Source organism: Ictidomys tridecemlineatus, chromosome 5 (assembly GCF_052094955.1).
Source record: "Ictidomys tridecemlineatus isolate mIctTri1 chromosome 5, mIctTri1.hap1, whole genome shotgun sequence".
In the NCBI taxonomy this organism is placed as follows: domain Eukaryota; kingdom Metazoa; phylum Chordata; class Mammalia; order Rodentia; family Sciuridae; genus Ictidomys; species Ictidomys tridecemlineatus.
The window spans coordinates 133,263,421-133,276,909 of NC_135481.1; the positions used below are offsets into that span (position 1 = coordinate 133,263,421).

At 39.2% G+C, this 13,489-nt stretch overlaps 1 protein-coding gene across 1 annotated transcript in view; it reads right to left on the bottom strand.

Moving 5' to 3' along the window:
• Adamtsl3 (ADAMTS like 3) overlaps positions 1–13,489 on the bottom strand; it is a 320,152-nt gene that overhangs the window by 20,485 nt on the left and 286,178 nt on the right. Inside the window, exons 24-25 of the mRNA XM_005320199.5 lie at positions 6,905–7,087; positions 4,483–4,599 (exon numbers count right to left, since the gene is read on the bottom strand). Of these exons, the coding sequence (XP_005320256.1) occupies positions 4,483–4,599; positions 6,905–7,087 (300 nt within the window). The remainder of the gene's footprint in view (positions 1–4,482; positions 4,600–6,904; positions 7,088–13,489) is intronic.

Sequence of the window (13,489 nt, forward strand, 5' to 3'; positions counted from 1 at the left end):
ATCCTTCCTCCATTGCATGCTTTTAGCCCCTTTATCAAATATAAGATAGTTGTAACTTTGTGGAATAGTCTCTGTGTCCTCTATTCTATACCATTGGTCTACGCGCCTGTTTTGGTACCAGTACCATGCTGTTTTGTCACTATTGCTCTGTAATATATTTTGAAATCTGTTATTGCTATACCGCCTGATTCACACTTCCTGCTTAGAATTGCTTTTGCTATTCTGGGTCTTTTATTTTTCCATATGAATTTCATGATTGCTTTCTCTATTTCTTCAAGAAATGCCATTGGGATTTTGATTGGCATTGCATTAAACCTATAGAGAACTTTTGGTAATATCGCCACTTTGATAATGTTAGTTCTGCCTATCCATGAACATGGTATATTTTTCCATCTTTTAAGATCTTCTTCTACTTCTCTCTTTAGGGTTCTGTAGTTCTCATTGTATAAATCTTTCACCTCTTTTGTTAGGTTGATTCCCAAGTATTTTATTTTTTTTGAGGATATTGTGAATGGAGTGTTTTTCATCATTTCCGTTTCAGAAGTTTTGTCGCTGATATACAGAAATGCCTTTGATTTATGCGTGTTGATTTTATATCCTGCCACTTTGCTGAATTCATTTATTAGTTCTAGTAGTTTCTTTGTAGACCCTTTTGGGTCTGCTAGGTATAGAATCATGTCATCTGCAAATAGTGATAATTTAAGTTCTTCTTTTCCTATTTTTATGCCTTTAATTTCTTTCGTCTGTCTAATTGCTCTGGCCAGTGTTTCGAGAACTATATTGAATAGAAGTGGTGAGAGAGGGCATCCCTGTCTTGTTCCAGATTTTAGAGGAGATGCCTTCAATTTTTCTCCATTCAGAATGATGCTAGCCTTAGGCTTAGCATAGATTGCTTTTACAATGTTGAGGTATGTTCCTGTTATCCCTAGTTTTTTGAGAGTTTTGAACATAAAGGGATGCTGTACTTTGTCGAATGCTTTTTCCGCATCTATCGAGATGATCATGTGGTTCTTATTTTTAAGTCTATTGATGTGGTGAATAACATTTATTGATTTCCGTATATTGAACCAGCCTTGCATACCAGGGATGAATCCTACTTGATCATGGTGCACAATTTTTTTGATATGTTTTTGAATCCGAATCGCCAGAATTTTATTGAGGATTTTTGCATCTAGGTTCATTAGAGATATTGGTCTGTAGTTTTCTTTCTTTGAGGTATCTTTGTCTGGTTTTAGAATCAGGGTGATGTTGGCCTCATAGAATGAATTTGGAAGAGCTCCCCCTTTTTCTATTTCCTGAAATAACTTGAAAAGTATTGGTATTAATTCTTCTTTAAAGGTTTTGTAAAACTCCGCTGTATATCCATCCGGTCCTGGGCTTTTCTTGGTTGGTAGTCTTTTGATTGCTTCTTCAATTTCATCCATTGATATTGGTCTGTTCAAATTGTGTGTATCCTCCTGACTCAGTCTGGGCAAATCATATGACTTAAGAAATTTATCGATGTCTTCACTATCTTCTATTTTATTGGAATATAAGTTTTCAAAATAATTTCTAATTGTCTTCTGTATTTCTGTAGCATCTGTTGTGATATTGCCTTTTTCATCCCGTATGTTAGTAATTTGAGTTCTCTCTCTTTTTCTCTTCGTTAGCATGGCTAAAGGTCTGTCGATCTTATTTATTTTTTCAAAGAACCAACTTTTAGTTTTGTTAATTTTTTCAATAGTTTCTTTTGTTTCAATTTCATTGATTTCCGCTCTGATTTTAATTATTTCTTGCCTTCTACTATATTTGTTGTTGTTTTGCTCTTCCTTTTCTAGGGCTTTGAGATGAAGTGTGAGCTCATTTATTTGTTGGCTTTTTCTTTTTTTGAGGAATGACCTCCAGGCGATGAATTTCCCTCTTAAAACTGCTTTCATTGTGTCCCGTAGATTCCTATATGTTGTGTCTGTATTTTCATTTATCTCTAAGAATTTTTTGATTTCCTCCTTTATGTCTTCTGTAACCCATTGATCATTCAGTAACATATTGTTCATTTTCCATGTGATGTAGGATTTTTCCTTCCTTCTTTTATCATTGATTTCCAGTTTCATTCCATTATGATCAGATAAAATGCATGGTATTTCCACTCCTTTATATTTACTGAGGGTTGCCCTATGGCATAATATATGGTCTATTTTTGAGAAGGATCCATGTGCTGCTCATATAAGATTCTTCATTAGCCTCCCACATTTTTGGAATAGCTCTTGAGTCTTTGCCTTGACCCTCAAATTCATGATTGATGTGGTTCTCAGTGAACCTCTAACTTCATGTCACATCCTTCTCTTTTCTGACAGTGCCCTAGTAACATGAATCTTATTTCTGTTCCTTGACACTACAGTAGCATGTTAGGCTTACTCTCATTTTACAGACTGAGCACTCACTCTGCCCTGTTCCAGAAATACTCCTTCTTCACCTTTCAGTGTGGATTGGTCCATCTCATCATTGGGTCTGGGCTCACATATCACCTACTCAGAAGGCCTGACATACTGCCTTTACTAAAGTGACTACCTACAAGCACTGTACATCTCATCATTTAATGTTTTTCCCTTTGAAATATTTATCACAGAGAAATATCTAACATTTATGTATCTGTTAACTTGTTTCTTGTCCATCTCTCCTACTGGAATGGCAAGCCCATAAACCCTGTCCTATTCAACACTAGGTCATAACTTGTTAGATATTAGTCATTTTATGTTAAACTCATAAATTTAGTCTCTTGGAAGTGTTAAGTTAAGGATCCATTGAGGGGCTGGTATATTCCATAACATGTACATGTGTGTGTGCATACATCTGTGCATGCATGTGTGTGGGGGAGGGTAGGAGGTGGTAGATTGATGTAGTAGTCCCAATAAACCAAATTTGACTATTATAAAGGTTTGTCCTTCACCAGTAGCTTCAGCCTCATGAATATTTAGCTTTATCCATTTTGAATTGATTTGAGGGAGCTATTCATTTTTTAAATATTTATTTATTTATTTAGGTGTAGATGGACACAACACAATGCCTTTATTTTTATGTGGTGCTGAGGATCGAACCCAGGTCCCACCTGTGGTAGGCAAGCGCTCTACCGCTGAGCCACAACCCCAGCCCTATGGGAGTTCTTCTTTTGATCTTTACATTCCACAACATGTGCATCTTCTCTGTGCCTTTGCACATCCTTGTTTCTCTAAAATTCCCTCTCTTGTCCCAGAACAAACAACATGACCTACATGAAGACTTAGTTGACTTCTCCAGAAAGAGATCGGGATCCTCCTTTAGTGCCCTGTTTTTTGGTCATCCTTCTATTATGGCATTTTAAAATGCTGCTTTAAAATATGTTTACATGACTTCCTCCCTGTTAGACTGGGAGCTTCCCCCAAACTAGGTTATCTCTGTATCCTCAGTTCTGGGAAGAATAAGCACTCAGCAAATATTACTGAATGTCAAATGAATAATCGAGCATATAATAATGATAGTATTGTGTCTGAAAGAAGAGAACTATGTCATATCAATACCTCTAGATAATGATATCCTAAGTAACATGTGATGAGTTGTTGATGGGTAGCTTAATACTGTTTTCCTCTTTCACCTTCTCCCTTGCATCTCAGGAGATGAAAGCCTAGAAATTACATGCCCCAGAATCCCTCCCTGAAGAGTTATATTCTACCTGGTACAGTTTGCCAATCAGAGGTATTACTCAAATTTAACACATGGAAATCGAAATGGAGCAGATTATACGCATGTATGAAAACATCAAAATGAACCCCGCTATTATTTGTTACTATAACATACTAACAAAATATCTTACATAATATGGAAATGACAAGCTGCTATTGTTCATGTATGACTGATAGAATAAAACATGAGCTTTAAAGTAGCTTCTGCATGTTCCTCTGTTATTTCCTGACTTTTGAGCTACAAAAAGCTGAAATAATCACTAATGTTTTAACATGATTCTAGTATCTCTGATTTTCTTAATTCTATTTTATGCCCTTGGCACTCTGAAGAATCTGCAAGCTTACAATACTTATATTAAGTTCTCTGATCATGCACTGATTTGCAAAAAAAAATTGATATGTATGGGGAAAAATTTTTGTGAAAAGAGGAGAATGGAAGAATTGATTCCAGAAATTTTAACAGACTTTCCATCTATTAATATTTACTGAGTTGGCTATATTTTTGCAACTGGAAAATCAACATCTACATTATCACAGATAATGATGCACATTAGGGATATGAATTCTGTAGGTCTTCCTCAGAAGTAGATTTTTCTAAAAAATGTTTCAATATGGTAACAATTAGCTAAACCGCCAAAATTAAGGGGCCAGAAAAAAAGCTGGCCAAATGCCTAGGAATAATTTTTACATTTTAAAAAGTGAAAAACATGGAGAGTCTTTTAGCTAAATCCTTTTCCTACACAAGCCTCACCAACAGGAAAGCTTGAAAAAGTCACAATTCTCAGACCTGGGGGCAGGGATTCTCCTGTTGAGTCACTGCTGTTGGTTCTGGTGTTCGATGCCTGAAGAACATGATTGTTTTGTTGTTTGGGAAATACAATTTTACTTCCTGGCCGTCTTCTTTCTAAGAAAACAAAAAGTAGCACTTTTTACCTTTGAGAAATTATCCCAGTCTCATTCCAGTTGGGGTGTTCTTAAAGACAACTATAGGACGTATGCCCTTCCTGATGGAATGCTGTGTTCCTGGATGCTCTGCCTCACTTGGGCCTAGAGGTGTACATAGTGTGGGTTTGGACAGTGCTATGGAGGTTTAATTAGAGATATCCACTATGCTAACATTTGGCATCTCCAGGGTTCTTTCAGGGCTTCTAGCCTAACTTGCAAGATGGAAAAAAAAAATATTTTCATGAGAATTACAAAAGGAAGCAAATTGGTCAGATAGAGCTCCTCCCCTCAAGAGGAGTCTTGGGAGCAGAACAGGCAATGTTCTATAGGGGGCTGTGCATGGAGAAGAGTGCAGGCTTTTGGTAAAGTGATGAAGCTTAAGCATAAGAGCAGGACAGTAGAGGAGTGTTGTGACCTGACCCCCTCAGAAAAGTGGCCAAAATCCTAAGCTGCTTAGCTTGAGGAGATTTCTAAAAGAAGAGGAATGCAGGGCAGAACTGAATTCAGGAGTGAGTATGGAATCAGGCTGGGAGCGTACAAGGAATCACAGGGAGCATGGAGAAGTTATTTAAGAACCAGACAGCTTTGGCCCAGCCAACCTGTCAACACTCTCCTGTTCTAAGAGTTTAGAAGATCACAGAGGTACACTACTGCTTTTCGGATCATAGCTCAAAACCCATGAGGGATAGAATGAACACTGAAAGTAGAGGCTACATATTTGGGCTCTAGTTCAATCTCTCTATGAGCCTCAAACCTGCAACCAGATTAAAAATTACTGTCCTCCACCCTGTACTATGGTACTAATTCCCAAAGAATTAATGAATATCAAAGCACTCTGTGCATGACAGCTGTTCTAACTCCTGGCACAAGTACCTCCCATCTCTTCACATCTCTGGGCCCCTCTAACTGACAAAGAAAAACATGAATTCTATAATTTTATACTAGTGCTTCCAATGATTCAACTTCATACATTCCTGAAACACATTTTTAACACTTAAACTTGTGTTTGGTACTAGGGGTATTATGGAAGGGAATAATAAATGATCTCTGGTGTCCATCTGATTAACTTTTGTGATTAACTGATTCCAAGTTAGAGGAAAAGAGGGGTGTGTTAGTTATTAGACCCTAAAACTCTAGCAACTTAAAGCCTCCTCCCAAGAGAAGGGAGGAATTCACTTAATACCCTATGCTGGGGACACATTGTGATGGCCTTCTCCAAATCACACACTGACCCAACTGTGTGGTATTTTAAGACTCAACAGATTGGCATGTGACTTTATTATTTCCTAATGATTGCCAAAGAAATATCAAATATGGTCTCTACCTTTGAGGGACCTATAATTTAATTGAGGAAACAGAGATAAAGGAAGGAAAAACTGTAGAGTAGGTGTATTAGTACTTAAAGAGGAATGGAGTGGTGGGGTCAGAGAAAGGAGAGGGCAAACAAAATCAGAGGACACAAAGGAGGTAGGAATTCATTTGGTCTACAGGATAAGGGAGATTGGGACAATGTGAGAATGGCATCGAAGGATACTTCCTATTGGTACAGCAGTATGCCTGGTATCCTAAAGAGGGGTGTGTGTGTGTGTGTGTGTCAATGCATGCATGTGTGTGTGTGTGCACACATGTGTGTTGGATCACAAGACTGAAAATCATATTGACTGGAGCAGGGCTCAGTGTTAGCTTAGAAGAGGGATCAGAACTGGGTTCCCTGGCACATGCCTATAGTTCCAGCTATTGGGGAGATTGAGACAGGAGAATCACAAGTTCAAGGTCAGCCTCGGCACTTTAGTGAGACACTGTCTCAAAATAGCCCAGGGGATATAGTAGTAGAGTACCCCTGGGTTTAATCCCCAGTACTGAAAAACAATCAAGCAAGAATAGGAATCAGAAGTTAAACAGATGTAGAGGCAAGAAATGAGGGCTCTTGGTTCTGGGTTGAAGAGTTCATATCCTAATATAAAAGGAGAGGAACTAGGAACTTTGAGACAGACCAAATTATGGTATATGCATATATGAATATGGCAAAATGAATTCCACTATTATGTATAATTGTAATACACCAAAAATAATGTCACAACCTTCTGAAAGAATTAGTATGACAAGTGTTAGAATTTAGTGCTTGTTCTAAAGTAAGTAGTGGCAGCAATGATTAAAACTATTTAGTACCATCTCATTCACTCAACTCCAGCATCAAAAAACCAGGCCCTGTTTTGTATGTATTACAGGAAGCCCTGAAAGAATAATCAGAATTTGACACTTACCCAGCAAGTGGAGTACAGATGTTGCCACTGCCTTTCCAAGAGCATTGGTGGCTGTGCAAACATAGGTTCCTTCATTTTCAAGGGAAACATTCTGCAACAACAGGGATCCATTGAAAAGCAAGGAAATATTGTCACTCAGAGATCCTCCTCTCTTCAACCAAGTTACATTAGGCTGAGGGACACCTTTGGAACAAAAACAAATATGACAAAGGCAATTCTTTAAGAACAGGGCCGTAGAACCACGTGACAAATACCATCTAGTATTTTGTCTATAAGTGAGCAAATGGGTTTAAAATAAATAAAAGGAAAAATGGCTATTTATACTTTTTATACCTTTTCTTTGGCAAGTTTATGGGAATCCTGTCAAAGCAAAGTGCTGGGTCTGCTGTGCACCTGAAAGGTTTATGTATATGTTAAGGAACAGGAGCCAGAGTGAGAGGCATTGCTCTATAAGGGGAAGGGAAGGAATTTTGAAGTTGGCTGGGACAATGGGAGAGTGATTGCAAAGATGCTGCTGAAGCTGGGGGAATATGGAGGAAGAGCCAAAGAGAGAAATTCCAAGTGGTGAGCTGTCACAAAGAAGCTTTTGGAAAACAAATGCAGGTAGATCTTAAGTCCTTTGCTGTACAGAGACAATGAAACATCCCTCTTTGAGAAACATTATAAAATCTTGAGAGAAACATATTTTTTAAAAATGTTTTTCATTATAGATGGACACAATATCTTTATTAATTAATTTATTTTTATGTGGTGCTGCAGATTAAACCCAGTGCCTCACACATGCTAGGCAAGTGCTCTACCACTGAGCCACAACCCCAGCCCTACAATGGTAATTCTTAAAACACCCATGTCTGCCTGTCCAATATTAACTTCTCCCTGGAGGTCAAGTCTCCCAGATATGAACATTCCCTGAGGGGTCTGAAACTCTGTAAATCCATAGTCAATTCCATCTGTGTCCTCTAACGCCATGCTTGTTCCCTTTTATCATCACAGTGCCCCATTTACTCCAGTCATCCTGTCTCACACCCATTCTTGGCCCTCACCTACTTTTCATTCTCCATGTCTAATTTGCCATAAAGTTAAAAAAAGAAATAATTTCTGAAAGCTGTCTTGGACTTTTCCCTTTTCTCTATTTTTAATAGTCAGTGCTGGAGCATTGAGCATAGTTCTCATCTTGATGAAACAACTTTTTACTGAGTTCCCTATGTCCAAACTATCCTCATACAAGGCCAGCAGGAATAAGGTGCTTAGAGACCTCTGCTGGCCCCGGCTGCCCATAGATGCATGGAGCCTGATATTCCCTGTTCTGCACCCCTTAGCTCTAACTCCAACCAACTGCCATGTCCCTCCTGCCACAGAGCTCACAGTATAGTTAAGTCACTGCTGTCAACAAGCATGCCCAGCCTGACATCTATCTTTGGCTCTGATTTCTCAGTTTGTGACTCTCCTATTTGTGGCTGTATTTATACCTTGTGGGAAGTCCCCTGAGATACTCAGTTGGTTAAATACCCCTTGTGAGTCTTGCACTTGCTCACATTGACACAACTACATTTATAACATTATGTCATGACCAGCATAGGATACCATCTTTCTGGAAGTTGTCTGTTGGGCATGCTCAGTAAAAGTTTGTTGAACTACAAGTGCTCTCAGCCCTACGGAGGATCTGCCTGTCCTGGGGTTCACCTGCTGTCCAGGCCTCAGGAAATGTTCTGCTACATTTACATTCCTGGCTGGTTAAGGTGTTGTGATAAATCAAAGCAAGAATCCCAAGTGAAGGATGTCATCAAAAAGTATCCAGTCCTTCAAGTTTGCTCTGCTCTGGCAACTGCAGCCCAGAGTTGCCTGACTCTGCTGGCTTCCCCTGGCTTAAGAGGGACCTCCAAATCTTCTCTGGAGCTCAGCTCACCAGATGCCTTAGCCCCATGTAACTACATATATGGGACTGGTTCCTATGTCAGGAACCCGTTCTCTTTAGGCACCCCCATTCAATAGTTTCGAAATGCAGAGCTAGGTTGGTGAAGATTGTCATGTGATCACTGTACTCCAGGAGCCTGGCTTTCATCTCAGTAGACCTTAATGGTCAACAGAATTGAAAACAAAAAACCAAAACTCCTCAAAATGATTTTTAATGGGTCCATTTTGTTCCTGAGTTATTCTGATGCTCTATTACTTTCTAGTTGCTTTATATCCCCCATGTCTTTCCTCACATCACTGAGCAATAGAGACAACATAAAGTCTGCTTAGACCACCCACTCACTCCCAAGCTCCTGACATTTCTAAGTAATCAAGCATTCATCCATCCAGCAAATATTTTGTGGTCACTGAGTGTCAGCACTGTTTTAGGTGCTTGGATCATAGCTTTTCCGGAATGCTGAATATCAGCTTTTCCCGCTGCTTGGCTTTCAGGAGAATAAGAGAGAATGAGATTCCTCTCTGGAATCTGGTTCCTTCTCCAGCAATCTAATAAGACAACCTAAGAGCCTCTGACTTGGTTCAAAGCCCCAGGCAAAAATCAGCCAGATTCACCTCCGGAGTCCCAGAGCAATGTTGTGTACACAGGAGGCTTATTAAAGTAAATTGAGTAGAACAAATCAAAGGTCAGGGAAGTTGTTTTGAGCTATATAATTACAGCTGTTTTCTAAAGAAGGTGAGACCTTTCCCTTCAGAACATCTTGGAAGATTTGGAAGCATGTCTTTGCAGGCAAGAGCTGCACACAGGGAGAAAAGTATGTGGGATTCCTATAGCTATCTGAGGGATCAGAGGTGGAGGCGAGAAGGATTGAGAGCAGGAAAAGCCTAGGTGATTGGATACCTTTGCCATGATCTCTGAATTTTCACACTTGCTTAATTTCCAAATGCTGGCTTGTTATTAATGATGTTTTACTATGAATGGAAACCAGTCAAGGAGCTGAGTTCTGTTTCCGGATCGATGAAGGGCAAAAGAGAGCTAGGACCATTTAATGCAAGAGCCAAGGACAAGAGGGCTCAGGCCAGGGCAACCCCAGAGAACTGTCAGGAGTCAGGTCCAGAAGGCTCTGGAATGTGCAAAATCTGGAACTGACAGGGGTCAGAGGCAATCACACATGAATGTAAGGCAGCGTGGGAAGGAGACTGAGCTTGCACAGTTAGTGATATTTTGCATATACTTGGAATTTCAGAAATCAAAACAGAACATGGCAAGGTTTTAATGCAAAAGGGACACAAAAGTCCCAATACTGAAAGGAGAAGCAGACCCTGGGACCCAACACAGAGAAGCATCATTACATGTGTGACCACTGTCAAAGAATTGACAAGGCCAAAGGAAAGTCAGACAAGATTCTTCGTACTACTGCTCTTCGACATCTTTTAAAACTACAAATGTTTACTCTGTTGAAACAGCTATAAAATGTCAGAAGTAGTTTAAAGTTGTTTATCTAACCTCAAAGACAGGCTGTTTCCTGCAAGACTTATAGCTCTGAAATATTCAGCGTTCTGTTTTCACAATGCTGAAATCGTTTTTGGAAAGCAAATGTTATGGAAAAAAGCATCAGATCCGGAGGGGCCATGAAACATGTGCTGCAAAAAGTCTGCACCTCTAGGGTGTCTTTAAAATAGTCAGTGTTTAAAAACAAATTTCCTTCATCCTTGAAAGCCTATGAAATATTCCACACTATAAAATCCTTGGCCTATTCAGACTATTTTAAAATGCTGGATCTCTATATAAATATATATTATTCCTATATGTTCTTGTTCATTTGTTTGTTTCCTCCAGCTTCTCAACACTCAGACAATATTCTGCATTTCTCCCCACATACAAAAGACTGAAGTTACCATTAATTACCTCCAGGGAATCATGAAGAAATGATGTGGCCAATTTATAAGATAAGCAGCAAATTGAACACAATGTAGGCAACACTAAGGGAGCTGTCACTAATAAATGAGATAAACAAATAAGAGTTCAAGTTTCCAGTGTCAGAGAAAATTATCTTGAAGCTATTAGGATAAATACATGATGTGAACATACTTAATATATAAAGATAAGAAAAATGGTGCTCTATATGTGTAATAAGAATTATAATGCATTTCACTGTCATGTATTTAAAAAATAAAATCAATAAAAAATATTTAAAAAAGAAATACAAATGACCATAAAAAAGAATGTACTCTTCTCAGGCACAATTGTGCATGCCTGTAATCCCAGTGGCTTGGGAGGTTGAGGCAGGAGAATTGGAAATTCAGGGCCAGCCTGGGTAACTTGGTGAGTCCTTAAGCAAAATAAAAAACAAAAAAGGCTGGGGACATGGCTCAGTGGTAGAGCACCTTTGGGTTCAATCCCCAGGAACATAAAAAACAATAAAAAATAATGTATTCTTCAACTACAAGGTCAATCTGCACCACATAGGCAATTTCATAAGGAAGGTTCTTCTTTTGAGTTACCTGCATTACCTTTTGTCCTTTCTTGGCAATATATCATCTATGCTTTTTTGATATGAAGGCTGTTCATCAGTGATGCCATATCCAGAAGTCTCTCTGACTACAAGGCTATGGTTTTTTGCCATCTAGAGAATTCTCTCCAATACTTGTTGAAATACTTTTCCTTCTTTAGTAAAATGATGTTATCAGGTTGATATAATTAGTTCCCCAAGCATTTTGATTTGGGGATTTAGAACTCTTTGGGGTCACAGCATCCATTCCAACTTCATAATTAAAAGTCCTGCCTTCTGACATGGAGGAAGGCTGGTCAAGTCCTTTCCCAAGTCTGGTCATCTCTGACCTCTCAGGTATCCTGAGCTTCTGCTTAACTTGAGACTGGGTAGTTCTCCCTAACTCTGCCAATTGTATCCCATGAGCACTACATGTTCAATTCTGGATATTGTCTTCTGGGGTCTCATTTATAGGTTAGAAAGTATCCATGAAAATTATTTCATAAATTGTCTAAAAACCATTTTTTTTGGTTCTTTGAGGAATGATTCAAAGTCAAGGTGTTGTAAGTCAAGCATAATAACACACATTGGAGCTATGTAAGTGTTGTAAAACATTGGTTCTAGTACAGAACAGGAGGAAAATGGCTAGACAGTAGCTCAAAAGGGGAGAAGCTGGGCAATGCTGAGGCTCTTCCTGATAAACAGCAATTTTGGTAATCCATCACTCTAACACTAGAACATGGATGAACAAATAGCCTTTATCCTTACTGAATAGCTGCAGTTTAAAATAATGCTTATTTTATACAGCATGATCTTGAAGTTGGTCCCAATGGGGACCAACTACCACAATGGGACCCTGGAGAACCAAGTGTGGGCAGTTGGTGTCCTTAGGTGACAGCTCAAGCTGGAGCTACTCCCTAGGGCTCCTTTTCTCGAGGCATTGACTACTTGCTCTATTTCTGGGGCCTTTTTCCTCAGGCATGCAAGGGACTGAACCTCAGTTTTCCTAGCCCTCTAGCTTTTACTATTCTTGGAGGAGAAAAGCACAAAAGTCTTTTTAATCTATTGCACTACTACTAACAGCAATGGTCTTCCAGCCCCCGGTGTTGCACTGCCCTCCACCTAGCACACTGAGTACTATGTTAAGGTTGCCTGTGTGCCGTTCTCTTCACCAGGGATTGTTTGTCACCTGGAAAATAACTACTCACTCTCAAAGATTCATATCAAAATTACTTCCGTGGTCTCAGGCATTGATAGCTGATTCCTCTTGAAGTATCAGTTTTTGATATGCTTGATTCTACCTTCAGAATGAGCCAGAGCATGGGCCTGAGCTCTGCCATTAGCCCCAGCCTTCTAATTCACTCCTGGTTAGTCACTGATTCCTGAGGAAGGGTCTCTCATTTTGAGGTAACATTTTAGATAATTCATAGGGACCTCTGGTCCCATTTCCTGGCTAAAAGAGTAGTTCTCAATCTTGGCTCCACTTTAGAATCTTCTGGAGAGCTTCAAAATAACCCTGAGTTTCAGGACATATTGCAGATGAATTAAGTCAGAATCTCTTGGGCTGGGGTAGGCTGTGGGGAGATATTGGTGTCTATAGGTCTGAAATGACATGATCCACAATTACAAATGACTTTGGTGTATTATATATCAATAATAAAAATGAATAAGTTTATGCTGAATTATCAAATAGCTGGAGGGGATTAATGAATGAAAAGCAAAACCAGAAGAGCACTAAATTGAGATATTAATAGTGATGCTGAATTTCTCTATAGATCCTGTGGTGCTCCCTCCACTTCTACAATGAACACTCTTTTTCAGACTGTACTTAGAACCTTGCATGTTTTTTTACTTCTGATGAATATATTTCAACAAAACTTCTTCTCTTGAGTCCCCACTCTATATGGGATCTGTGAGCCCCTATTGCTAAGAAGGCACAGTTAGGGCAGAGAAGCTGGAGTAAGCTGTTAGTGACAGTTCAAGGCTGAGCTACTCCCCAGGTGAACTAACTGTTAGTTTACTCCAGGGATTTTTATGATTTCCTGTGTTTTACACAATACTCTACTATAGTAATAGATGCATACCCATGTTTAAAAGAGCACAATTCACAATACCCAAGGGAACCAGGCTAGGTGTCTATCAATGGATGAATAACAAAGAAAATGTGGTGTGTATATATATA